The sequence below is a fragment of the Nelumbo nucifera genome, chromosome 4 (genome assembly GCF_055504915.1).
Source record: "Nelumbo nucifera cultivar China Antique chromosome 4, China Antique-T2T, whole genome shotgun sequence".
Classification (NCBI taxonomy): Eukaryota; Viridiplantae; Streptophyta; class Magnoliopsida; order Proteales; family Nelumbonaceae; genus Nelumbo; species Nelumbo nucifera.
In genome coordinates, this window is record NC_142652.1 from 7325749 (window position 1) to 7353744 (window position 27996).

The window sequence follows — 27996 nt, forward strand, 5'->3', positions numbered from 1 at the left end:
CTTTGGGCTGGTCAACTAGCTCCCAAGTATTATTCCTCAGAAGGGCATCCATTTCAACCTTCATTGCATCTTTCCACTTAGGAACTGACAAGGCTTCCTGCACTGTTCTGGGAATAGGAATATCAGCAATGGATGTGAGAAGGGACCTGTAAGAGGGAGATAGGCGATCATAGGACATAAACTGGGAAATGCAGCGAGCTGTAAATGTGGTGCAACGTCGTTTCCCTTTACGGACTGCAATAGGGAGGTCAAGGTCATCCAAAGGAAGTGAAGTAGCAACAGTGGAAGGTGTCTTAGTGGGACCTGGATCTGATAAGGGGACTATAGTACCTGGATCTGGATCCGCAGAAGGAACTAGGGCTGGCCTGGACTGCTGATGACCGAAATCAACCTACCTCCACCACCTGTGATAGACTTTCAACTCCTGACACGTTTGACAACCCTCTCCATTACATCCCTCATCACTCAATGGAATGGGTAAAGGAACTTCAAATGAGTTAACCTCACTCTCACAAACCCCATTCTCACTACTCTCCCCCTAAGGAGAAACCCTAAGGTAATAGGGAACCTCCTCAAAGAAAGTAACATCCATCGAGACAAATCTCCTCCTAGAAGTAGGTTCATAGCAGCAATAACCCTTTTGAGTTTGTGCATAACCGAGAAAAATGCATTTGGAGGCCTTAGGGTCAAATTTGGAACGATGAGGTCCAAGAATCTGAACAAAGCAAGTGCAACCAAAGGTTTTAAAGGGAACAATAAATAATTCTTCATCTGGGTATAGAAGGGTAAACGGAGGCTTCATGTCAAGAACCCGTGAAGGAACTCGATTAATGAGATACACTGCTGTGAGAATAGCATCGCCCCAGAAACGGATAGTCACCTCCAAAATGTGCCTATTCTTCCTCTCGGCAACCCCATTTTGTTGTGGTGTATCAGGACAAGTACTCTGGTGAATAATCCCGTGATCAAGTAGATAAGAGGCCAGTGGCTTGGTAAAGTATTCTCTCGCATTATCAGATCTGAGGATTTTGTTTTTGACCCCAAACTGGGTTAAAATCATCTGATGAAAGGTCTGGGTCAGAGAAGGAACCTCGTCTCAAGAACGCATATGGTAAACCTAAGAAAAACGGGTATAGTCATCAACAAACAACAAGAAATATCTGTACCCCCCCATGGAAGGGATGTGATACGGGCCCCAAACATCGGTGTGCACAACATCAAAAGAATTACTACTTTTATTACTCAAGGATTAAGATGTTCTACAATGCTTTGCAAGCTCACAACTCTCACATCTCAAATTTGACATCTGAACATACTCAAACAAATTAGGAAACAAACTCTTCAAAGACTGAAATGATAAATGACCTAACCGATTATGCCAAAGCATAATCGGACTAACAGATTGAGAAACAAAAGACTTCTTATCTTCATGATCTTTCCAATGAGAACTCTCTCCAAGCAGATAGATCCCATTCGTCTCACGGCCAGTCCCAATCACCTTCCTTGTCTCCAAGTCCTGAAAAACACATCGGTTAGGGAAGAAGGTTTCTGAACAGTTCTGATGTTTTGTAATACTACTGACTGAAAGCAAGTTAGTATCAAGCTTAGGAACATGCAAAACTAAGGATAAGGAAATGGTATTAGACAACTTGATGTCTCCCTTGCTAGAAATGGGGACAAGGGAACCATCATCAATGGACACTTTATCTCTACCAGAAGATAAGCGATAGGTAGTGAACAGTGATGGCAAGCTAGTCATATGGTGAAATGCACCTGAGTCTATTACCCAACAATGTTCAGTGTTACCTGGAGCTAAAGCATGGTAAGCTGAGGTCCGAGTACCTGAATGAGCAAAGGCTGATGTGGAAGGAGCTGATGATGACTGAGATGACTGAGCTGAATTCCCAACCTCCTTTTCCAACTTTGTTAGGGCAGCCCGAACAGCAGCTAAGGTGTCTAGAGGCGTGTCTTTTGTGCTCGATGAGGAGGCAGAATCAGTATTAATAGCCATATGAGCATTACCCTTTTGTTCCTCAGTTTTGCTGGGACTAGATGAGGGTGCAGCTTCCAACACGTGTCTTTAGTATGCTTAGGTTTCTTGCAATGTTCACACACTAGATCCCGCTTATCTTCCTTCTCCACATCCCTTCCCGTATCACCCTCAGACTTAGGCTTAACTGCTGCCAAGGCTGGTGGAAAGGGCTGATGCTGCATCATAACCTTCCTCCTGGTCTCTTCACTATGCACCAATGAGTAGGCTTGAGATAAGGTCACACTGTCCCTTGTTAGTATCTGTTGTCTCACAATATCATAATCAGAATTCAGACCAGCTAGGAATTCAAAAACCCTATTAGTCTCAACTTTCTTTCTATGAGTCTGTGCATCCTTTTGACTTTCCCACTCAAGTGTTTCCAGATGGTCAATTTCATGCCACAAAGATTTCAAAGTAGAGAAGTAAACGGGGACTGGTTTCTCTCCTTGCTTGAGGTTATTAACCTCACACTTCAATTCATAGGCCCTAGCAACATTAAGGGATTGGGAGTAGGTCTCTTTCATGACATCCCAGATATAGTTTCAGCTGATATGTGGCTGCATAGAGTTGCACAGTCATGTCATAACCAATTTGTTCTCCTGAATCCACTTAGTATACATTTGGTCCTCTTTGGATGGTTCTTTCACATCTCCCAATAGGTAGCTAAGTTTTCCTCTACCCCCAATAGCCATCATGGCCGATTGGGCCCATTCTAAGTAGTTGGATCCATCAAACCTCACAGTTGTAATCTGAAATACAGTTTCAGACATATTACCAGAATTGCTATTCACAAAAACACCTTCCCCTTGATTCTTGAACTCCATTCTTGGTTAAGAATTAGCAATCAAAGGCTTTTAAAGCTACTGTAATAGAAAACAACACTTAAACAACTGATAACAGCCAGCCTAGGTCTTCCACAAACAAGGGGAAAAACAGAATTCTGTATGAACTCAGTTCAGATCTGATCTGAAACCAATCGACAGTTCTGACTGTAAGCAGTCTAATTCTTGATAAAGGTTCTCACCCCCAAAAACAGATTTTGAAGCTGAAACAAGTCTAGAACTCACTTAGAAAATAATCTGGAATGCTGAAACAGATTTAGGGTTAAGGAAAATTTGGAGAAATCTTTGTGAGAACAAAACAATTCTCAGCCGCACCTTCCAAATAGGTCCACAGTCAAGTCTGGTCGTAGGGTTAAGAACAAACCCTAGAAAAAAAAAAAACAGAAAACTCTGATCACCTCTGAGAAAATAAGGGAAAGCTCAACCGCTCCTTCTAGATAAGTCCAACCTATCTTTGACTGATGACGGTCTCAAGAAAAGATAAAAACTTACCCAGAAAACTCTGATCGCCACCTTCAATCTTGGCCTGAACCCTAATATTGATCCTTTAACCTTCTCTGATTCTTCTTGATTACCAAAACACTCTCCAAGCCTTTGGACAGCTGCTAAACCCTTCTGGTAACCTCTAAGAATCAGTCAACGAACAGTTCTTTCTAAGCTTCCAGCCCTAGGCAATTCTCATGTGGTCGGCTGGATTAGACACACTTGAGAAACCCTAGATTGGCTCTGATACCAAGTAGTCGATCAAGACTACAATCAGTCTTGAATTCGAAAGTAAAAGAAAGATTTCAGATGGAGAAAAAGAAGAAAAGAGGGAGAAAGCAGAAGCACACGAAGGGTTTTAGAAAAGGAGATAAAGGGCCGAATAGAATCCATCTGCCAACCCACTCTTAATATTTATATGTTGTAAAAATAGGCTGAGTTGCCCTTAATGCTTACATGGCAAATAAACTAATAATAAAGCTGAAATAACAAGCTGTAACAACAAAACTGAAATAACTACCAACTAACACTGACATAACTAACAAAGAATACATGCTGTGCTGCCATACGAACACAGTGGGGACCACAGCCGTGGGGTCCACATCAGTGTTCTCTACACTATATGCACTATTATGCTAATATTTTAAACCACCACACTTTTTTCGCAGCTTATTCTGGTATATTATGGCATTTCATATGCAAAAGAAATTCCTGAATGTTCTTTTTTTTTTAATATAGGATAACTACCTTGAAGAAGCAATGAAAATGAGAAATCTTCTAGAGGAATTTCGAGGAAATCATGGTCTTCGACGTCCAACTATTCTTGGTATAAGAGAGCATGTCTTTACTGGAAGGTTGGATATGAACTTCTGCCAACATGATTCCTGTGGGTCATTGTCATTACCTCTTATTCATAGCTGACTGAATTTGTTTCAACAGTGTTTCATCATTAGCTTGGTTTATGTCCAACCAAGAAACTAGCTTTGTCACCTTGGGTCAGCGCATTCTAGCGAATCCTCTCAAGTAAGCCGTGACTTCTTTGATTTGTATATTTTATTAAGGAACTAGTCAATATTCTGCATTATGAAGTCATTAGAGGATTTGTTCATGCTATTTTTTTTTTCAAAAAAAATGAAATTAGCAAATCATACTTTCAGAAATCTTGTTCTGTATGAAGTTTGCTAGTACACCGGAAACTGTTGAGATTTATGTTTCTAATTCATGAATGTTTGCTAGTGTACTGGAAACTGTCACTTCTTGGAAATAATGCTATTGATACTTTACCCTAATTCCCTTCTTTGTCCCTTCAAGATGAATGTGATAAATAACACTGTCTTTGGTATTAATAAGCCAAACCTTGTTTCCTAAAAAAAATAAGCCAAGCCTTGTTAGTTTTTTTTTTTTTTTTCAAATGAATCATGTTCCACCATTTCATTCTTTTCAGTGCCGTATCAAAATGTTAAACCATAGAGCCTTCGATCATTTCTGACTACTTCAACCTATCCCTTTTTTTGGTCCACCTCTATCACTTCTAGCCCCTTCAACTTTTGTACAGATCACTTCTTAATTGTGCTGTAGATGGATTCTTTGCATTTTCCCAGACCATCATGTTGAGTTGGGCCGATTTTGAGTTATTGGGCCCAGCCTTTTATTTCTTATTTTTAAGTTGTTAAGTTAGGAAGTTATTGGGCCTTAGGCCCATTAGTTTATGTTACTTTAAGTTGTGACTGTTCAGCTACTTAAAGTAGCCGCCCTACTAAGGGTATTCTTGTAATCTTCCATTCTTTTATTTTAAGTATATAAATCAAGAGGGGTTGGCGGCCAAATCTATTCAATTCTAGAGACATCCCACTCTCTTTTCTTCTTCTCTCTTCTTCTCTACTGTTGAAACTGAAAAACTGAAGAGAGGAGAGCTTGAGAGTTCAGCAATGAGGGTCTGAGAATGAGAGTTTCGAACCTTCCCTCTCTCAGCACCCTAACACTATTTTATTAAGATATGTTTGAATAATTACAAGGAGGCCCTTAGTTGGGCAAGTATTTACGAAAGAACTTAATATAGACAGGATGGGGCCAGAATAAGGCCCATTACAGAAAAACATAAATAACAAGAAGGAATAAGCAACCTATGGGCCATTTGGCCCATCTTCTCTACACTCCCCCTCAAGCTGAGCATAGATGTCAATCATGCCAAGCTTGCTGGTATCATGCTGAAGTTTTGCCTTGGGAATGCCTTTGGTGAGAAAATCTGCCAACTGTCCTTCAGATGTGATGAAAGGAAGACACACTTCACCCGAAGAGACCCTTTCCCTAATGAAGTGTCAATCAACTTCAATATGCTTGGTTCTATCATGTTGCACTGGGTTGTGAGCAATGTTGATGGCAGCCTGATTATCACAGTATAACATCATTGGCTTGTCATATTCAACTCCAAGTTCTTCCATCAATGATTTTAGCCATAATAATTCAGAAACTTCATGTGCCATGGCCCTGTATTCAGCTTCAGCAGAAGACCGAGCAACAACCGATTGTTTCTTGCTTCTCCAAGAAACAACATTACCAGCCACCAAGCTGCAATACCCAGTAGTAGATCTTCTCTCATCAATGTTTCATGCCCAGTCAGCATCGGTGTATGCTTCAAGTTTCATATGGCCATGCTTGGTAAACAGAATACCCTTTCCTAGGGAGCCCTTCAAATAACATAGGATTCTCTCTGTTGCTGCCATATGAGTGTCTCGGGGAGCATGCATGAATTGGCTAATGCAACTGACTGCATATGCAATATCTGGCCGAGTCATGCATAAGTACAAAAGTTTCCCAAGAAGTCTCTGAAAGATTTCTTTGTCTTCTAACAATGTCCCTTCTGAGGCTGAGAGTTTATGACTCATATCAATAGGAGTAGCAGCTGGTCTAGCACCCATCTTTCCAGTCTCAGAGAGCAAGTCAAGAACATACTTCCTTTGGGAGATAAGAATCCCATCCTTGGATCGAGCCACTTCTATGCCAAGAAAGTATCTCAATTCCCCCAAATCTTTAATCTCAAACTCTGTATGGAGAAAAGATTTTAGATCATGAATTCCTGAAACATCATCATCAGTCACTACAATATCATCTACATACACAATGAGGTATACTACTAGAGGTCCACTCCTCTTCACAAAAAGAGTATGATTGGACTGTGTCTGCACATAACCAAAGTTAACAAGTGTTGTTCTAAATCTCTCAAACCATGCTCTAGGGGACTGTTTTAGTCCATAAAGAGATTTCTTCAGCCTGCATACCTTCCCTTTCATATCAGTTCCATACATCCCTGGAGGAAGAGACATATAAACCTCCTCATGTAGTTCACCATTCAGAAATGTATTCTTCACATCCAACTGATAAAGGGGCCAGTCAAAGTGAGCAGCTAAAGATAGAAGAACCCTCACAGATGTCATCTTGGCAACAGGTGCAAAGGTCTCTAAATAATCAATCCCATATGTCTGTGTATAGCCTTTTGCAACCAGCCTGGCCTTGTACGTTTCAATGGTGCCATCAGCTCGGTATTTGATAGTAAAGACTCACTTGCAGCCGACTGGATCCTTCCCTTCAGGCAAAACCACCACATCCCATGTGTCATTCTTGTATAGGGCATCGATTTCAGATCTCATAGCATCCCTCCACTCTGGAATCTTAAGAGCTTCTGACACAGACCTGGGAATAGGATGAGAAGCAACAGAAGAGAGATAGGCAAAGTATGGAGGTGAAAGCAAATTGTAAGAAAGGTGCTTGGAAATGCAGTGTGCAGTGCACTTCCGTTTTCCTTTCCTAACAGCAATGGGAATATCAAGGTCAGGGAAGGATGAATCCAAAGGTGCTGAAATAGTACCTGTTGTCTCTTCTGTGACTGGAAGTGTATGAGGCTCATGTGTTGTAGGAGAAACAACCTGCACATTTCTGGATCTTTGCCTTTGATACACCTTGGGATTGAGGATAGGACGAGGAGATAGAGTACTGGGACAAGGAGAATGGAACGACTGATCCACCCTTGAAACATTTGAAGGAAAAGCAGGCACACCACAAGACTCAACAGGGACAGGAAGAGGAAGAGCAAACACCTGTGACAAATCCTCCCCCTATGGACAATGTCCTTCTGGAGAGGAACCATAAAAGGTGACATCCATTGAGACATACCGATTTCCGGACTTTGGATCAAAACAACAATAACCCTTCTGTGTGGGGGAATAACCAAGGAAGATACACTTTTGAGCTTTGGGTTCAAATTTATGCCTTTGGACACTTGGAACATGTACATAACAGGTGCAGCCAAAGACACGAATAGGAACAGGAAAAAGGTCCTTGTCTGGATGAAGAAGATTAAAGGGAGACTTAAACCCCAAAACCCTGGATGGCATACGGTTTATAAGGTAGGTAGCAGTAAGAACAGCATCATCCCAAAATCTGGTAGGAACATGTGAGGCAAATAAGATACTTCTTGCAACTTCAACAATATGCCTATTTTTCCTTTCAGCAACCCCATTCTGTTCTAGGGTCCTAGCACATGAGCTTTGATGAATAACCCCCATGTCAGAAAGATAGTAGGATAAGTTCTTTTCAAAGTATTCTTTTGCATTGTTAGATCTGAAGATTTTAATCCTGGTATCAAATTGGGTTAGAACAAATTCATGGAATTGTCTCACAAGTCTTGGAACTTCATCACGGGATTTCATCAGGAATATCCAAGTGAACCGAGAAAAATCATCAATAAACAGGATAAAATATTTATAGCCACCCATGGAAGGTAAATGGTAAGGCCCCCACACATCAGAGTGCACAATATTAAAAGGAATTGAAGATCTTTTATTACTCAAAGGATAATTGTTTCTACAATGCTTTGACAATTCACAAGACTCACAATGAAGACTAGACAAACTAATTCCCTTAAACAGTTCAGGGAAAAGATGACTCAAGGCAGAAAAAGACAGATGACCAAAACGATGATGACACAACATAATCCGACTAACAGACTCTGAAGAAATAGGTCCGAGAGCAACATTCCCAAAATGATCAGTGCATTGTTCCGGAGTATCAAGCAGGTATATTCAGTTCGCCTCATGGCCACTCCCAATCACCTTCTGAGACTCCAGATCCTGAAAAACACAATAGGAAGGAAAGAAGGTTACACAACAGTTTAGTGACTTGGTTAAACTGCTTACAGACAACAAATTTGTATTTAGTTTAGGTACATGAAGGGCAGAAGGTAGGAACAAGGAATTCGTAGCCTTGATGGTTCCCTTACCAGAGATAGGGGCAAGTGAACCATCAGCTAGAGTGATTTTATCACGTTCAGGAAGCAAGTCATATGAAACAAATAAGGTAAAAAGATTGGTCATATGGTCAGAAGCACCTGAGTCAATAATCCAAGGGATCTTGAGATTACCTGAAGTGGTAGCATTATTGGCAGAAGCCCTTATACCTGAATGAGCAAAAACAGAAGAAGCAGAGTTTCCTGAAGGGTTGGAAGGAGAAGTCACATCACCCAGCTGACTGATCATCTTCCCAAACTTTTCATATTCTGCTCTCATGGCTGCCAATTGTGCAGAAGTAGACATCTCTTCACTATCTGGCCCGGCAGCTACATTTGCACTTCCTGATTTCTTACTATCATGTTTTTTCTGAAACCGAATGGGAACAAGATTAGGATGTAGTTTCCAGCACTTGTCTTTGGTGTGCTTCGGCCTCTTGCAGTACTCACATATGACTTCCCTTTTTGTGCCACCAGAAGTTCCAGCATTCCCTTTAGGTTTAACCCCCATATTGGCAAAGTGATCACTAATATCTGCCCCGTGAACCTGGACTGCCCTTCTGCTCTCTTCACTACTCACCAGTGCATAAGCTTGTGACAATGAAACACACTCCTTGGAAAGAATATTCTGTTTTGTGATATCATATTCTGGGTTTAGTCCAGTTAAGAACTCAAAAACCTTGTTCCTTTCAACCAACTTTCTGTAGGTCTCTGCATCATTGGTTGTGTCCCAAGTTACAGCTTCTATTAGGTCAATCTCTTGCCATAGAGACTTCAATGTGGAGAAATATACAACTAGAGGCTTCTCCCCTTGCCTTAAATTCTTTACATCACTTCTCAATTTATATGCTCGTGCCACATTGAGTTTTTGAGAATAAGTTTCTGCAACACTGTCCCAAATTTCCTTTGCTGAATTCATCCAAAGGTAGTGTTGGCTGATTTGTGGCTGCATGGAGTTCACAAGCCACCCAATGACAGTGTAATTCTCTTGCATCCACTTCTCGTAGGATGGATCATCTTCTGGGGGAGCCTTCTTACTCCCGGAAATGAACCCCCACTTTCCTCTACTACAAACATAAATCTTCACTGATTGTGACCATGCCAGTTAATTGGTTCCGTCTAGTTTAACTGTGGTCACAGTTAATAGGGAACCACTTGGAGTCCCCTGAACATGTCCATATTCAGCACCACTTTTGTTTTCATCCTCTGAGGAGTACATCATGTAAATACTTCGAGTGTGATTTCAGATGACTTCTACAAGTATAATGGAAGAGGACGAGCAAGAACTGAGTTCAGCCGACCACAAGAAGTCAATACACTAAGTTCAGCCTTCAAGAAGTAATCAGAAACTCCTAGGCACTATGCACTCAGCCGAGAAGAGTAAATACCAATCGGTATTGCTGAACAGGACTTTTCACGAACACAGTGTGGGCAATAGTGACAACCCAACTGTCAAGGAAGAAAAAAACCCCCAAAAACAGTTCTTACAGCCCCCTAAAACAGCCAAAATATGAGTAACAATACACAGCCTTGTTACAAGGATGTTTCGGCAGGTTTTAACAGTCCAAGAAGAAGAGAAAACCAGCCCAGAAATTTCTGGGTTAAACCTGATTTAATGCAGTCGAAGGTAGTACAGAACAGCTAGAACCTTTTGGACACTTCAACAGTCCAAACACAGTCGAAGGTAGTACAGAACAACTAGAAGTTTTCGGACACTTCAACAGTCCAAACACACCAGAAAATAACCCAGAAAACTGAGTACGACTTACAGTTTCGAGTCTTCAAACCAGAACCGAGCTGTTCTTACAGTTTCGAATCTTCAAACCAGAACCGAGTTGTTCCCCTTCCCCCTTTTCTTTTCTCTGATTCTTCCTGGCCACCGAACCACTTCTCCAAGAGATTCTAGTCTTGGGCTCTTCCAATGACCTCCAAGAATCAGGCAGTACGTGACTAAGCTTCCAGCCCTAGGATATTCAAGTTCAGATTTGCTCTGATACCATGAAAAACTGAAGAGAGGAGAGCTTGAGAGTTCAGCAATGAGGGTCTGAGAATGAGAGTTTCGAACCTTCCCTCTCTCAGCACCCTAACACTATTTTATTAAGATATGTTTGAATAATTACAAGGAGGCCCTTAGTTGGGCAAGTATTTACGAAAGAACTTAATATAGACAGGATGGGCCCAGAATAAGGCCCATTACAGAAAAACATAAATAACAAGAAGGAATAAGCAACCTATGGGCCATTTGGCCCATCTTCTCTACAGAAACCTTTCAGCTTCTTCTACTTTTCTTCACAAGGCATTCATCTGAAACTGTTATCAGCAATTTCTACTTGGTATCAGAGCATGCCGAAGGTTTCTTGAGCTGCTCTATCATGCAGCCCTAGATCGGCCGATTGCATGGTGATATGAGAGGCTGATCGAAGACCTCAAGTAAGCCCAGTTTTTAGATTTTTTGGTGGATTTGTTTTTCCCTGTAGCTGGTCTAGGGTTTCCCATCAAATTCAGGAAGAACTACAGAAAGGGGGAGAGTCCTATTTTTGTAGGACTCTTCAATTTTGACCTAGGAAGTGGCGCCCTAATTTTTTAGGGTTCCTTGGAGTTTTCTGAAGGGAGTGGTTCAAGTCCCATCTATTGTGGAGGTCTCTGAAGGGAGTGGTTGTTTTTTCTCTCTTCTTCCGTCCCGCGAAAAGGGAATCTTTTGTGGGAGGACCACCTAGGGTTCCAGAAGGGTGTATGTGGTGCCTGAAAGGGATTATTTCTTTTTTCTTCATCTCAAAGTGATTTCCTGACCCTTTGTTGGGAATAATGGAGGGTCACAGAGTTGAAAACAAACCGGGAAGTGAAACAGGATAAGGGGGAGGAGGCGTCGGAGACCTTTTCAGGGTTGGGATCATCACTACAGTTAAGTTGGACTGTACAAACTTTTTAGAATGGTCACAATCTACAAAGATGGCCATTGGTGCTCATGGGAAATTGGGGTATATCATTGGTGAGGAAGTGAAACCCGAGACTAACAGTTCCCGGTGGGTACAGGAAAATTATATGGTAATGACTTGGTTGTGCAATTCTATGCTGCCCCATACAAGTAAAATTTTTTTTGTGGGCAAATACAGCTAAGGAAATTTGGGATGGGGTTGTAGAAACCTACTTGCAGAGTGAAAATGTTGCTAGGGCCTATCAGTTGAGGAACCAGGTTATTGCTACCAGACAGGGAGATAAACCTATTGCTATTTATTTTTCGGCCCTTAAAACCCTGTGGCAAGAGATTGACCATCTGGAGACATTGGTTTGGGAAACCACCAAGGATGTTGTTGCCTACCAGAAACTCTTAGAGTAGAATAGTGTTTTTGAATTTCTTGCTGGTCTCAATCCTGAGTATGACATAACAAGTCAACATATCCTTTTCAAGGATAGTGTTACTCTCTCTCAGGCATATGCCTTTGTATTAGGGGAAGAGAATAGGAGGAATGTGATGATGAGGAATTCGAGTCTTGAACAGTCAGCCATGGTCAGTACTGTGAAACCTAAACAGAGTGGAGACCGGGGTGGTAGTGAAAGCAGGAAGGAAGATAAGAAGGATCTGATTTGTGACTACTGTAAGAAACACATGAGAGATACCTAATGGAAGCTTCATCCTCACCTTGTGTCGAATAGACTCAAAAACATGAAGGCAAATGTTAACATGGTAGTCACTGGTGACCTACCTAGCCCCCCTACTACAGCTACTTTGGAGTCTGTTGCAGCTGCTGCAGTGAGGGCCAAACTTGAGAGATATGGACAGTTACTAATTCAGCGAGATATAGTCAGCCCTAATCCGGTAATAGGTGGACAACTAGGTACAGGTGGTTTTGGTGGTGGACATTCTACTTCCTTTGCTCATACAGGTAGTTCACATGCCACTGCAAACTATGTTTCCACTATAGGTAAGGAGGGACCTCCTTGGATTATAGATTTTGGAGCCTAAGAGCACATGACCCATAGTTCCACTATTTTTTCTTCTTACCAACTTTGTTCTAGCAAAGATAGAGTTTCCACAGTCGATGGATCTCATGTTCTCATTGCTGGAAAGGGGTCTGTCAAGATTACTGGTTCCATTTCCCTACCTTCTGTCCTTCATGTATCCAGATTAAGTACTAACTTATTATCTGTTAGTAGTTTAACTAAGAACTTGAATTGCCTAGTGATTTTTTCTCCTGGCCATTGTGTTTTGCAGGATCTGGTTTCAAAGAGGACGATTGGGAGTGGTTGTGAGGTGAATGGAATCTACCTTCTAGATGTGCTTCCTCATCATTAGAGTCATCATGTTAGTAGGGATTTTGAGCCAAAGTCTGTGGGTCAGATTATGCTTTGGCATAATCGTTTGGGACATTTGTCTTTTCCTTCTTTACATTTCTTATTTCCGAAGTTATTTGAGTCTATTAATTTGTCTAGCTTAGAGTGTGAAACCTGTCAGCTTGGAAAACATTGTAGACATTCGTTTAAAGCTAGTAATAAAAGGTGGTCATCTGCTTTTGATGTTATTCATATTGATGTGTGGGGACCATATCATGTTCCTTCTATGGGTGGCTATCGATATTTTCTCTTATTTGTGGATGATTATTCTCGGTATTCTTGGATTTACTTAATGAGATCTTGTGATGAGGTACCGTCATTGATTCGATAGTTTCATCAGATGGTGCTAAGACAGTTTGGGGTACGAGTGAAGGTGTTTAGATCAGACAATGCTAAGGAATTTTTTGAGAAGAACCTTGCTTTGTATCTGTCAGAGTATTGAGTAATCCATCAAAGTAGTTGTTCTTACAGTCCACAGCAGAATGGTGTAGTAGAGAGGAAGAACAGACACCTTGTTGAGATTGCAAGAAGTATGATGATCACATATGCTGTTCCAGTTCGGCTTTGGGGTGATGCAGTTCTCACAGCAGTCTTTCTAATTAATAGGGTGCCCTCTCATGTACTTGGATTCAACACCCCATTCAGCCTCCATTTTCCTAAGGGGGAGATGTTCTACATCCCTCTCGGGGTTTTTGGTTGTGTTTGCTTTGCACATGTTCTTGGTCCTAACCATTCGAAGCTCGATTCGAAGGCAAAGAAGTGTGTTTTTCTTGGTATGCAGAAAATCAAAAAGGGTACTGTTGCTATGACCCAACCTCTGGAAGTTGGTATGTTACTATGGATGTCACCTTTTTTGAGTCCACATCCTTTTTCTCGAAGGGTTCTTCTCAGGGGGAGTGTTTTGGGGAAGTAAGTGAGCAGTCTATTCCTCTTTCGGTTCTAGTCCCTGTGTCCACTCTTGTGTCTGATCCTCCTGTGCTTACCACCGCCTTGCGTCCTACTTCTCAATGTTACTCACGACAGCACCTACGACTTCACAGGGAGATTGATTTCACTGTAGAAGAACCCACATCACTTCCTATCGGTTCCTTGGAGACTCCAGATTCGGCTGACATGGACTCAGGTATTCCTCTTGATCCCTCTAATGTTTCAGTTCCTATTGATTCTACTAATCCCATTACAGATGACTTGAACCTTCCTATTGCACTCAGAGAAAAGGGAAGAGAAAGTGTATTGGTCATTGTATCTCATAATATCTATCCTACAGTGGACTTTCTCCTTCTTATCGAGCTTTCCTTTCTTCTCTTGACTTTGTCTCTATACCCAAGGGTGTCAGTGAGGCTCTCTCCAAACCTAAGTGGAAGACATTTATGCAGGAAGAAATGGAAGCCTTAATTAAGGATCAAACATGGGAGATTGTGGATCTACTAGAGGGCAAGGAGACTGTTGGATGCATATGGGTTTATACAGTTAAATACAAGGCAGATGGAAGTATAGAAAGGTATAAGGCCATACTGGTTGCAAAAGGGTACACTCAAACCTATGGCATTGATTACTTAGAGACCTTTGCATCAGTTGCAAAGATGACTTCTGTTCGGATCCTTCTCTCTCTTGCTACTACATACTCTTGGTCCCTTTTCCAACTTGATGTAAAAAATGCCTTTCTGAATAGGGATTTGCAAGAAGTGTATATGAATCTTCCTGTTGGTTTCTATAGTGATGCTGAAAAGGGGAAGGTATGCTGATTGAAGTCACTTTATGGTTTAAAACAGTCTCCCAGAGCATAGTTTGATAGGTTCAGGAAGGCCTTGATTGCTTTTGGCTACATTTAGACTCAATCAGACCATACTTTGTTTGTGAAGCAGAGGGGGTCCCTGGTGTCAGTTCTGATTGTTTATGTAGATGACATTGTAGTTACAGGAAATGACTTGAGTGAGATTGACAGCTTGAAGAAGAATTTGCACAGAGAATTTGAAATTAAGGATCTTGGGGAGCTGAGGTATTTCTTGGGCATTGAGGTTGCAAGATCAAAGCATGGAATTTTTATTTCTAAGAGGAAGTATGTTCTAGACCTTTTACAAGAAACATGGAAACTTGGAACAAAGGCAACCAGTACTCCTATTGATCAGAATCACAGAATTAATGCATCAGAATGTGAGTTGGTAAAGGACATTGGGAGATATCAGAGACTTGTGGGGCGGCTGCTATATTTATGTATGACAAGACCAGACATCTCCTATGCAGTGAGTGTGGTGAGTCAATGCATGCATGCCCCACGAGTCCAGCATTGAGAGGTTGTTGACAGGATTCTTGCTTATCTAAAGGAACACCCAGGCAGAGGCATACTATTTGCTAACCATGGATAGTTGAAGCTAGAGGCTTATGCAGATGCTGATTGGGCAAGATGCCTTGATGACAGGAGATCTACATCAGAAGTTTGCACTCTTGTTGGGGGTAATCTAGTTTCATGGAAAAGTAAGAAGTAGACAGTTGTGACAAGGTCAAGTGCAGAAGCTGAATGCAGAGCCATGGCACATGGAGTTTCAGAGCTTCTCTGGATCCGTTCCTTGTTAGGAGAGATTGGTGTTGAGGCAGAAGAACCTATGATGCTATACCGTGATAATCAGGCAACAATTAACATTGCCCACAACCCAGTTCAGCATGCCAGGACAAAGCACATTGAAGTGGACAGACATTTCATATGAGAAAGGGTGACTTCAAGGGGAAGTTTGTCTCCCATACATTGCTTCTGATTTGCCGCTTGCTGATGTTCTTACAAAAGGTGTTGCAAGGAACAAGCTGGAGCACGATCTACACAAGTTGGGAATGTGTGACATTTACTCCCAACTTGAGGGAGAGTGTTGAGTTGGGCCGATTTTGAGTTATTGGGCCCAGCCTTTTATTTTTTATTTTTAAGTTGTTAAGTTAGGAAGTTATTGGGCCTTAGGCCCATTAGTTCATGTTATTTTAAGTTGTGACTGTTCAGCTACTTAAAGTAGCCGCCCTACTAAGGGTATTCTTGTAATCTTCCATTCTTTTATTTTAAGTATATAATCAAGAGGGATTGGCGGCCAGATCTATTCAATTCTAGCGACATCCCACTCTCTTTTCTTCTTCTCTCTTCTTCTCTACTATTGAAACCTTTCAGCTTCTTCTACTTTTCTTCACAAGGCATTCATCTGAAACTGTTATCAGCAATTTCTACTCATCTTAAGTATACTTATTCTCATTTTATCACCTATTGGAGCTATACCTAGGTTTTTTGTGCTAAATTCATTTTTGATCCTATCATTATTTTATACTTCATCTTTCTCAAAAAAAAAAAAAAAAAACACTAGTTTTCCCACTCATTAATCTCAACATTAACACTTCTTCCACATTCTTTTTTTTGGACATGTTGTTTATTGGCTTCCCAAAACTTTGTTCTATACAACATTACTGGCTTTATAAGTGTTTTATAAAACACTCTTTTAGTGTAAGCAGTATTCTCCTATAACATAGAACTCCATATGCACCCATCCAACTTCCTCCTCAATCTCTCCCTTGTTGTGGATTTATCGAACCAAGGTAATGGAAGAGGTGACCTTGAGATATCTCTTGGTCTCTGATTCAGTGTACCCTGATTTTTTTTTCGGACCAATAACTGTAAATTTCATTCAATTAAGATGTAATAGCACAAATAGAAAATCAGTGAGAGATAAACCCTCTTATCTCTCCCCTTTAGATTTTAAACAAAAGTTACAACTGTGTCAAAATAGTTGATTTCTCCCAACCCCTTGTTTGGCTAATGCATTGGCCATCGAATTAGCAATTCTTTTCACCCAAAGTATTCGCAGTTCATGTCCTTTGTGATCCATTTGAATTGTTTCTTCTTATTGTTGTATCTCCACCTCCTCCTATCCTCATCCAGTAACCATGCCATTACCAGTTTGGAGTGTACCCTGATTTTTAGTACTATTTTTTTTTATGAAGAGAAAAATTAACTGTTATTAGCAATAAGTTAATAACTATAGTAACATGTAGAGAAAAGGAAAAGAAGGATGAGGTGACCTTGATACATCTATTTTTCCTTACAAAATATAATGACAAAAAGGCCAATGACAACTCTGCTCAATTTCTCACTATCCCTTGCCACTTTGTATTGAAGTATGATCTGTTTATCTACTTAATAGTCTGCTAAAGCCCAGTTCATGATAAAAGAACTGATATCCTTATAAATTCTCTGCAGTTGGTGAGCTTTTTCCCAAATGTCCCATAGTGCTGCAAAGAAAATAGTTCTCCATAAAATAGCTCGCTCCTTCAGATTTAAAAGAAATCGAAGGTCATGATTGTAACATATGGGAAACCAGTCTGGTAGTCTTCAATCCATTTGAATAAAAAGATACAACCCCATACCTTCTTAAAACGATGTATAAGAGAAGTAATTGGTTGGCATCTTTTTCTTGCCAGGGAGGATATGAACCCACCAAAGTTTTCAAAACACCTCTTATATACATTGTGGGTAATAGGAAGTGACCCCATCTAGAGCCCCCTCCCCCCAAATGAAGAACCATGGCTCTACCCCCCTAATTCTAGCTTCTCATCAATGTTACGTGAGCATGGACACATGCGTCAGAATCTGATATGTTCCCTAGAGTCTGGCTCAGAAAGATGATAAAAACATGGACTCATGAATCATTTATGGAAAAAGTATCCTCATCATCATCCAAACCTTATCCCAAGTATATGGGGTCGGCTACATGAATCCTGTTTATGAAAAACATATATATTATTAAAGGAGTTAGTATCTTTTGAATTCTAACATTATATAGGAGAGTCTATTCAATATTCCTCACACAAAACATGTTTACTTGTTAAATGAATCCTTCTCAACCAGAGCTAATCTTGACTGAGATTTTTTTTTCCTCTATTGTAAAGCCACTAACCGTGCAAAGACCTCCACTCTATGAGACATTATGTTCCCTCCACAACTTTTCCAAACTTGTCATTACCTCTGTTGAACCTCTGATTAGCTTATTACATAAGGAATTGATTGAAAAGTCACCCTTGGGATCATCAGACCACACCCTTATATCCTCTTAGTCTAGTTGGAGAAGTACCTCATAGTGGCCATCAAAAAGGTGTGCATTCTATCTGCTCTCCTCTTCTTTGTTGCATTCATAAATTATACAGCTCTCTGTTCAGACTTAGGTTGGATTTGGATAATTGGGGAGACATCAAAATGTTTCCTTACAGAATGCCATGCATCCTCTCAAAACCTTATTTGAACACTCATCCTCATTTTGAAAGTACAGTCAGCTACCAAAATGTCTGCATGTTTCCATAAATACACCTCATATGAAGCTGTGGCAAGAATATGGTCCCAACCCAAATTTTGTGAAGCATATTTCTACACAACTCTCCTCCATATCTGCAGTTATGTTGAGATGCTCTTCACAATTAGTTGCTCTGGTCTCACAATCCACCTGGCTTAGTTGGATATTGTTGGATTCCTTAGAACTCTGAGAAATTCTTTTCAGACTAAGGCTCAAAGTTTCAACACAATACACTCTGTATCGGGCATATCGTATCGTATCGGCAAGTGGCTGATATGCCTTTTTCAAGGCTTTTCCCAAAAGTTTGCTTTTTAAATGTTAAATAGCCTTTAACTGACCCCTTGGCATATTTTAGTAAAAGAAAACTAAAAAAATATGAGTGCAAGGTTCAAAGTGTCGATACACCCCTTGCGGCGTATTGAGGTGTATTGATACTTTGAACCTTCTCTCCTCCAAGCCGGAACTAAGAGGAAAGGGAAACGAATGTCTCTTTTTTCCAATCAAGTTACAATTTTTTTCGTATTGGTTGAATTGATGTTTTCATACCTTCAAGATTTACAATGATAAAATTACTGTCTTATTCTTTTTTTTTCATCTTACAGGGTCCGCATGCACTATGGGCATCCTGATGTGTTTGACAGGATATTTCATATATCTCGAGGTGGAATTAGTAAAGCATCCCGTGTCATAAACATCAGTGAGGACATATATGCAGGTATGGTAAAGATGTTTCATGTATGTTGTGCTGTGTTTTGATATGTTATTCCATGAATCTATCCCTGGTTATGGCCCTAACTTTACAATGAGGTTGTTTCGATATACATTGTTTAACGTGGCTCCTTCATATGGATGATACTATATGTATAGTTTTCTACTTGTCTCAACGAACTAACAATACCTATCCTGATTCATGAGTGCCATTATCACTGATGTCCACAATTTGAATGTTACAGGTTTCAATTCCACATTACGGCAGGGTAACATTACACACCATGAATACATTCAGGTTTTCATATTTCTGAGAATCTTGTATTTGTCTATCCAAAGCATAGATCTTTCCATTACTTTTTTATTGATAACATAACTATCCATGCAGGTTGGAAAAGGGCGTGATGTTGGGCTGAACCAAATTGCCCTTTTTGAGGGAAAAGTTGCTGGTGGGAATGGGGAACAAGTCTTAAGTAGAGATGTATATCGGCTTGGGCAACTATTTGACTTTTTCAGAATGTTATCTTTCTACTTTACAACTGTTGGTTATTATGTTTGCACAATGGTATGTACTCTTGTTAGGCTGATCTTTATTTCCATTCTAAATTTCACTCCACAGGCTGTTAACTTTGCAACATATTATGTTTCTGACCAAGTTATTAACTGATGCAGATGACGGTTCTTACTGTGTACATTTTCTTATATGGAAGGGTTTATCTGGTAATTTGACATACTCTACTATCTGTTCTTTGATTATTATGATGTTTTCAAGTTATGGTTTTTCATAATCTCAAGCCAAAGACAAAGTTTTGTACTATGGCAAAACAAAATATGAGTGAAACCTATACATCCTGACTAAATTCAAAGCTGCCAAAGAACCACTACCAAAAGAAAATTCATTGAACTCATTGAACTCCAGCATATAAGCATCCAGTTCAAGATCAATGATCCGATGCCATCGTCCTCTCTATTTCCCTTTTCTCAAAATTCTTCTGTTTCTTCTTTCCCTATCAACCAGAAAACCACAAAGGGAATCATACTCCAGACCTGTTTTTGATTTGTGTTTGTAGGCCTGTTATCCTTTTTTATCAGTAAGTAGGCCTATTTTCCTTGTGCAATGGAAACATTATAACTTCCCTTCTTTTTTCTCCTAATCAAGATACTTTGAATGTTTCAGGCTTTTTCTGGACTTGATTATCAAATTACCCGGGAAGCTAAATTGTTGGGTAATACTGCACTGGATGCTGTTCTAAATGCTCAGTTCTTGGTCCAAATTGGAGTTTTTACTGCAGTCCCAATGATAATGGGTTTTATACTTGAACAAGGATTACTGAAGGTTTGTCATTCTAATTTTCACCTCAGTGCCGATAAGCTTTTTCATTGACTGATTGATGAATAAGCTACAATTGTACAAGAATCTTAGGATTACATTATTTTTTGCATTTCCTGGAGTGCTCTGTCCTACATTTCATGTGCATGGTAGAATAAGATTCTCTAAAAGTTATACTAGTGTCAAGATATGAACAAAGCAATTTTCCCTATGCTCAATGGCGTTCTCTGGGGAAAATAGCTGCTCAATCTGAGATATCCAAAGATCAAAGGGATGATATTCATTCCAATTCTTCATAATGTTGCCTTGACTGTTGCAGGCTGTTTTCAGTTTTATTACAATGCAGCTTCAGTTGTGCTCTGTTTTCTTCACATTCTCTCTAGGAACTAGAACTCATTATTTTGGACGTACGATACTCCATGGAGGTGCAAAAGTATGTTTTTCTTTTCTGTTGTACTTGTTTACAAATTTATGCAACTTTTTAGAGGACATAATAATATTGATATTTACATTGTAAAATATCATCAACAGTACAAAGCAACTGGTAGAGGCTTTGTTGTACGTCACATCAAATTTGCAGAAAATTACAGGCTTTATTCACGGAGCCACTTTGTCAAGGCGTGAGTGCTTTTTTTTGTACATTATAGGTTGTCTTTTTTTTTAATATTTCTTTGTTGACCTCTTTCACTATAATAGTTCTGAGCACATTTGCTTTTCGATTTCCAATTTTTGTCTATGCAGATTTGAGGTGGCGCTGCTTCTTATAGTTTATATGGCATATGGTTATACAGATGGAGGCTCTGCTTCCTTTGTCCTGCTAACTTTCAGTAGTTGGTTCCTTGTCATATCGTGGCTCTTTGCTCCTTATATCTTTAATCCTTCAGGATTTGAGTGGCAGAAGTGAGTTCAATAATATATTTGATAAATTCATGTGGTTTTCCACCGTGAATTTGATAAACATAGGTGGTAAATTGATAGTGTCACTTGATTGTTTTACATCATTGAAACCATTCTGCATACAGAAGTTTTGTGCTTCTCTTCTCAGATCATCATCATTTAAGACTTATCCTAACTATATGGGGTTAGCTACATGAATCCTGTTTTTCCATTCTTTTCTGTTCAGTGCCATATCCATTGTTAATTTATGACCACTTAAATCTTACTATTTCAATCAATTCCCTTTTCAGTCTGTGCCTTGCTCTTCTAGCCTCTTCAACTTGTAACAGTAACTTATGGGTGCTGTAGATGGTCTTCTCTGACATGACCAAACCATCTTAGTCTACTTTCTCTCATTTTATCACCTATTGGAGTTACTCCTAGGTTCCTTTGAATGACTGCATCTGCAACCCTGTCCTTTCCTTTCTAGTTTTCCTTCGCCTGCTACACTCATTTTTTTCAACACATTGTTTCTTGACTGCCCAACACTCTATACAATATTGTTGCCTTATTTTTTCTCAAATAAAAGAACATTTTATGTGGAATACAGGACTGTGGAGGACTTTGATGATTGGACCAATTGGCTTCTGTATAGAGGTGGAGTTGGGGTGATAGGAGAAGATAGCTGGGAATCTTGGTGGGATGAAGAACAGGTACTTAGAGACTGCTGCTTCCATGTTTCCATTCTAAACATAAGGATACAGTTGTACATGGTTTTTCATTGGTCCATGTAGAAAAATTCCTATTACTATGCCATTTTGGTTTCTTTTTTAATTCTCATTTGTGCGTTAGAGCTGTATCTTCTCCTTTTTTGATATCTTCTGAAGGGCACCCAGCAGGAGACCTTACCAACCAGCTGGTTGGCACCTTGCAGCTCCTTGCATTGCATCTTTACAATATGGAAGCTTGAACACCAATCAGAAAATGATATGTTTGTACAGAAATATCTTCTATTTATTTGAAATTAGTGGTTTACAGACGACGATAAGTAACCTTTCTGACTAAAAACTCAATCTACTGTATTCATAAGCTTCTTAAGCTTTCTTATTACCAATACTATTCTTTTACTGAGCATAATGTCAAGTACATGTTACGTAAGGCCTTAAGCATTATCTAGGACTTGTGTGGCATCATGCAATTTAAACAATTTCTTTTATTCCATCTGCAGGTGCATATCCAAACATTGAGAGGCCGTATCTTGGAAACAATATTAAGCTTGAGATTTTTCATATTTCAATATGGCATAGTCTACAAACTACATCTCACTGGAAAAGATACTTCACTGGCGGTATTCTTCCTGCAACTATAACTTTATTATGAAAGATGTATATGTTCCGTATTTTACTCAGAGACCAGAGTATATATGCATAGGGGCCATTGCTTGGTATTATGGTAAAGTCTCAGGCTAACAAGCATGAGAACACATATTTGAGTTGAGTGGCCACTTTGTGCAAAAAAAAGGTTAAGGTTCATATCTAGTCTACCCCATCCCTAGACTCCAGATGGCTGCGATGGACTTTGATTAATTGCCTTTTTTACCAGACTGTTTGCATTTTATTTGCTGATGTTGCTATCTCTAGGCATGCATATTTTGACTTTTACTACTCTGTGGACCTTAGGCTCAAATGCATTGACTGCTTCATTGTGATATTTATGTGTTCTTTTATTTATACAAATTATATTGCATGAAACCGGGTTCAATTTTCTAGTTTGTATGTCTGCATGAGTAACTTACAGTATTGTGGGATTCATAAATTATAAACGAATTAAAATCTTTATTGGATAGATATTACAGATGCATTAAGTTTCTTCTCCAGGATTGACCACGGAAATTTGTTTATGTTTACTGTGCTACCAATTTTCACTTTGCCTGGGCTAAGAAGAAAGAATACGGATGCTTTCTTCTATTTTATGAACCAGGGATGCTGCAGCCATTTCTGATTTGTCTGTTGGTAACTGAGCAGAGAATCACTAAAATCTAATCCACATTAGATAATTATAAATAAATGAGAATCATCAAGATTATAAAGTTTGAGAGCTAACCACACTGCTGCTCTTCTCCAGCCTTTTTTTTTTTAATTTTCTGGTCCTACTGACAAGACTGAGTTAGCATTGTTTAAACCAATTATACTAATTATGATATTATCAAGTCAATGTCCACATTTTCAAATCCTCGATGATGAATTCTGATTTCCATCTTCAACCAAGGGGAGTCTGATTGGTCCACACTTAAAAAAAATGTATGAAATTAAATGAGTTCTGCTGTCTCTTCATCATAATTATTTGAGTCTGATTGTCCCAAATCAAGGTTCAAAAAATCGACACATATCGGCCAATACGTATTGTATCGGGAGCACCCCGATATGCCCCTACAGAGGGTGTATTGGGGTTTTGACCAGTTCAGGGGGTGGAGGAACCTTAAACCGGCCCCCTGAACTGGATTTGAAAAAAAAAAAAAAAAGTTCAAAAAAAAATTTAAAAAAAAAACAGTACCGATACGCCCCTACCGGCATATCGGGCGTATCGATATTTAGAACCTTGTCCCAAATAATGAAAGCAGTCCCATTTCTATCATTGTGAAAGTTTTTTTCATGTTTTCCAAATATCAGAAGAAGGGTTAAATAACATTGTTGGGTTTAGATTTGAATATGATGCTATGGTAAAATCTGGTATAAGAATACCTAATAATGGCATACAGTTTACCTATACTTTAATTGTTGCATTTCTCCTTAAAATGATAATTGCCCCTCTCCAGATTTACGGGTTCTCCTGGGTTGTTCTTGTTGGCATTGCCATGATATTCAAGGTTTGTACTCCACTTGCTTAAGTTTTTCGTTTTCAGCCTCCAAAACATTTGTCTTTGAATTTATTTTTGCTAAGATTTAACCTGTAAAACTGATGGTTTATGAGCATACATGCTCTACTTCTGTGCAGATATTCACCTTCAGCCCAAAAAAGTCTTCCAACTTCCAGCTAGTTATGCGATTTATACAGGGAGTCACATCCTTGGGCCTTCTTGCAGCCCTTTGTCTTGTTGTTGCATTCACTGATCTGTCAATTCCAGACATTTTTGCCAGCATACTAGCATTTATTTCTACCGGTTGGGCTATTCTATGCGTAAGTAAATGGTCTCCATGGAGTTCGGCCCATGTTCGTTTTGGCTATATTATGATACTGTAGATGACCAACTGCCCCTGCACTGCAGTACATGTGGCATACAGGAATGATTGAGTCTTAGCATTCAATTGGTCACACCTAAGCAGTGTTTTAAAAGCACAAGACGCAAGCCTTTGCAAGGGGGCTGCACTTGTGCCTAGGCAAGGCACACCCCTTGAAATGCCCCTTGCCTATGTGTCCCAAGCACACCTTTTTAACCACTGTACCCAAGAGATATCACTAGACCAAAATCAACACAATGGTAATTCTAAAAGTGAGTAAATTAATGGTGTGGCCATAAGGATACTGATTTTGACCTAGATATTGCTTTCCTACTGCATTCTTCCTACTTGTGTGTGTGTGCACGCGCGTGTATTGTTACTGTTTGCTTCTTCTTCCCCTCATTCATTGTAATCTTGACAACCTTTTTTACTCATTTGGTGTGCACTGCTTCCATTTGCTCCTTGGTAATTACCTCCGAGGAAAGACATAATTGTCTGTCCAAATTGGATACCCTTTCCCTCTTTATCATGCAAATAACCTGCTCAGCCGATGCAAGCAGTCTTGTTTGTTTAACTATTTAACTTTCTGTTCTATGCAGCTGGGAATTACATGGAAAAACATTGCGAGGACTTTGGGGTTATGGGACTCAGTTCGTGAGTTTGCCCGATATTATGATGCTGGAATGGGCGTGCTCATATTTGCTCCAGTGGCGTTTTTGTCATGGTTCCCATTTGTATCCACCTTCCAGTCACGCCTTCTCTTTAACCAAGCATTCAGCCGAGGACTGGAGATATCTCTCATCCTTGCTGGAAACAAAGCCAACACTCAATTTTGATAATCATTCTTTTTGCCCAGTCTAAAGAGATGCAGGAATCCTATCTTCAGTTAAATAGTATGTAATTTGAATCCTTTACTCGTTATAATATCCCGTGTACCTTATTTGCAAAGTTGCAAGTTTTCTTTTTCTTCTGTTTTATGCGTAAAATATCATTAATTAACGGAACAAAGAAATAAAAGGCTCTAAACAAACAGGAGAGCTGTTTCGTCAAACAGAATCCACAAAAAATTTAGTCAACTAAGCCAGCTTATGCGCAGCCCTCTTTAAGGACCCGGTGCATAACTAAAAATAATTAAGAGACAATTTGAGAGTCCTAATATTATCTACCCAACCATTAGTGTCCCAAGAGAAAGATGGAGAGCCATATTCCAAAAAGTCTGTATCAACCTTAGCATGTGACAAAATCAAAACAAGCTAATACTCTTTGGCAAAATCCAACGCCATATTCAGGGCTAATAGTTCTGCAACTGCTACACTTTCAAAATGCTTCCATCTACAACTTGCATCCATAATGAATGATTTAGTTGCAATAAAAACCAAGGTTTTTAAAATCAGACCAGACGGGGAACCGTTCTGGGTCCAGTTTCCAGGTCAAATGGTCCAACTGTCCGGTCCAAATGGACGATCCATTCTGACAAAAAATTAGAACAAAAAGCAAAAAATGATCAAAAACTGTTGTCTGGACCAATGAGTCAATGGTTTGATCATCCGAGTAAGCGATATGTTGCCCAAATCAATAGGATTTGCCCAAAAAGCTGTTTTGGGATCAAATAGAACTGTTCAGGTGACCGGTTTCTTGTTGAGGTTGAATCAATAAAGCTAACAAGAAAGCAACAGATCCAATTTAGGCCTCATGACAACGCACTCCAACGGGGAGGCAACCAAAATAACCTTAGCAAAGGACAAGAACAAAACAAGTGTAAAACCATTTCTTACTCGACCCTACATAAAAAGCAAATCCTGTCAATTGCTACCAGTCTGCCAATCTGACCATATTATAAATTAAATTTGTAACTAGCCTCCATAGAAACAATCTAAAACTTGAGAGGAATGTAGAGACCAATGGTTTTGACTTGGAGTCGCGCATTTTGCTTGGTTTATAGTTGAGGTTGTTTGGATTCTTCTCTAGTATAGTTGTCGGAGCAGTTTTGTGAATTTCACCAGTCAAGATTCCATACAGAAATCGGTGAATACAAAAGATTGGTTTTTAAATTTGTAGTCTTTTACTCTTTTATGGATGGTCAAATTCTGTTTATTTTGTATTTTTTTAGAGTAAATTAGAAAGACCCCTCTGTACAATGGCGTCTGTGACAAAGACCCTCTTGTACTTTGTTTTGTGACAAAGACTCCCCGGTTGCATCAAACGCATCATGTGCCCAAACCCCCCTGCAAGCAATGGCACATGTGTCGCTGGTGGAACTGGCCTGGCCGAAACCAGTTGGCAGGCAATCATCGGTGGAATCATGCGCCCAAACCCCCTGTAAGCGGTGCCATCTGTGTCGCTGGTGGAACCGACCCGGCCAAACCAGTTGGCAGGCAGTCATCGGCAAAGGTAAAGAGGTGGATTGGGATGAAGCAAAGATGGTGCTGCTGCAACTTCTGGCTGAAACCAGTTATCGGAAACGGTAGTAAGCTTTGCCTAGAGAGGGGAAATTGGAAACAGTAGCCAATGGTTTCATTTCCAACCGGCGAAGAGAGCAGCAAAAATTCCAAACGTCTCTCACGGTGCTGCTGCAACTTCTAGCTGAAAGCTTTTCCGAGAGAGGGGAAATCGGAAACAGTAGCCAATGGTTTCGTTGCCAATTGGTGAAAAGAGCAGCAAAAATTCCAAACATCTTTTGCGGTGCTGCTTCAACTTCCGGCTGAAACCAGTCATCAGAAACGGTAGCCAATGGTTTCATTTCCAACCAGCGAAGAGAACAGCAAAAATTTCAAACGTCTCTCACGATGCTGCTGCAACTTCCGGCTGAATGAGAAACATAAGTGAAAAAACCTCCATTCGTTTTACACAAGTGTGCTCCCTCACTTGGGAATGCCATCCCCATTCCCTATTAAGGGAAAACAATAGGTAAATAGGTTTTAAGAGAAAAAGGGCAGGAAAAAAAATAAAATAAAATAAGTTTAGTAGGGTATTTTTATAATTTAACGTATTCCGTTATCTGACTTAACGGTCAAAGGGGATATTTGTAACGTATTCCGTTACAAAAAGGTCCCGTATAGTACAAGGAGGTCTTTATAATTTATCCTTTCAAATTCGCATATCTCATTACGTGCAACAACCGTATATGACGACCTTCGATGGACCTCTCACTTCTATTTTCTTTCTTGCATCATTTCGTCACATTTTCTTTTTGAGTTCTACTCATGTGTTAAAAGGTAAAGATTTAATATGTATCGATTTTTTAAGCACTACACCAACTCACGGCACAGGTGGAACGTCTGAAACTTTATTCCATTCTACGCATGTCCACCATCTTGTTTGATAAAATCATATTGATTGTTAACACATTCAAATTTGTTCTACTTTGTAATTAATTTTTATTCTCTCGTTAATTATTATGTTTAAGACTTAAGTTATTGAAACTGTCGACTGATAAGGTCTCTGATTAATTGTAGCGGGGTTTGAATCCTGCCTTTGCCAATAAATAAATAAATAAATAAAAGCTGAAGTGGCGTCAGATGGAGTTAGAATTGATTTAGTACATTACGAGTTACAACAAGGATGACAGATCCACGTCTG

General features: G+C 39.7%; 1 protein-coding gene across 1 annotated transcript in view; it reads left to right on the forward strand.

Annotated features, from left to right (window-relative positions):
- Positions 1-25387, forward strand: part of GSL8 (glucan synthase-like 8) — a 110962-nt gene extending 85575 nt beyond the window's left edge. The window contains exons 37-51 of the mRNA XM_010250479.3: positions 4096-4211; positions 4297-4380; positions 18888-19000; positions 19239-19291; positions 19382-19558; positions 19666-19713; positions 20171-20329; positions 20643-20756; positions 20855-20943; positions 21065-21223; positions 21810-21912; positions 22428-22547; positions 24015-24065; positions 24194-24376; positions 25017-25387. Of these exons, the coding sequence (XP_010248781.1) occupies positions 4096-4211; positions 4297-4380; positions 18888-19000; positions 19239-19291; positions 19382-19558; positions 19666-19713; positions 20171-20329; positions 20643-20756; positions 20855-20943; positions 21065-21223; positions 21810-21912; positions 22428-22547; positions 24015-24065; positions 24194-24376; positions 25017-25253 (1806 nt within the window). The 3' untranslated portion in view covers positions 25254-25387. The remainder of the gene's footprint in view (positions 1-4095; positions 4212-4296; positions 4381-18887; positions 19001-19238; positions 19292-19381; positions 19559-19665; positions 19714-20170; positions 20330-20642; positions 20757-20854; positions 20944-21064; positions 21224-21809; positions 21913-22427; positions 22548-24014; positions 24066-24193; positions 24377-25016) is intronic.
- Positions 25388-27996: the final 2609 nt, after the last annotated feature.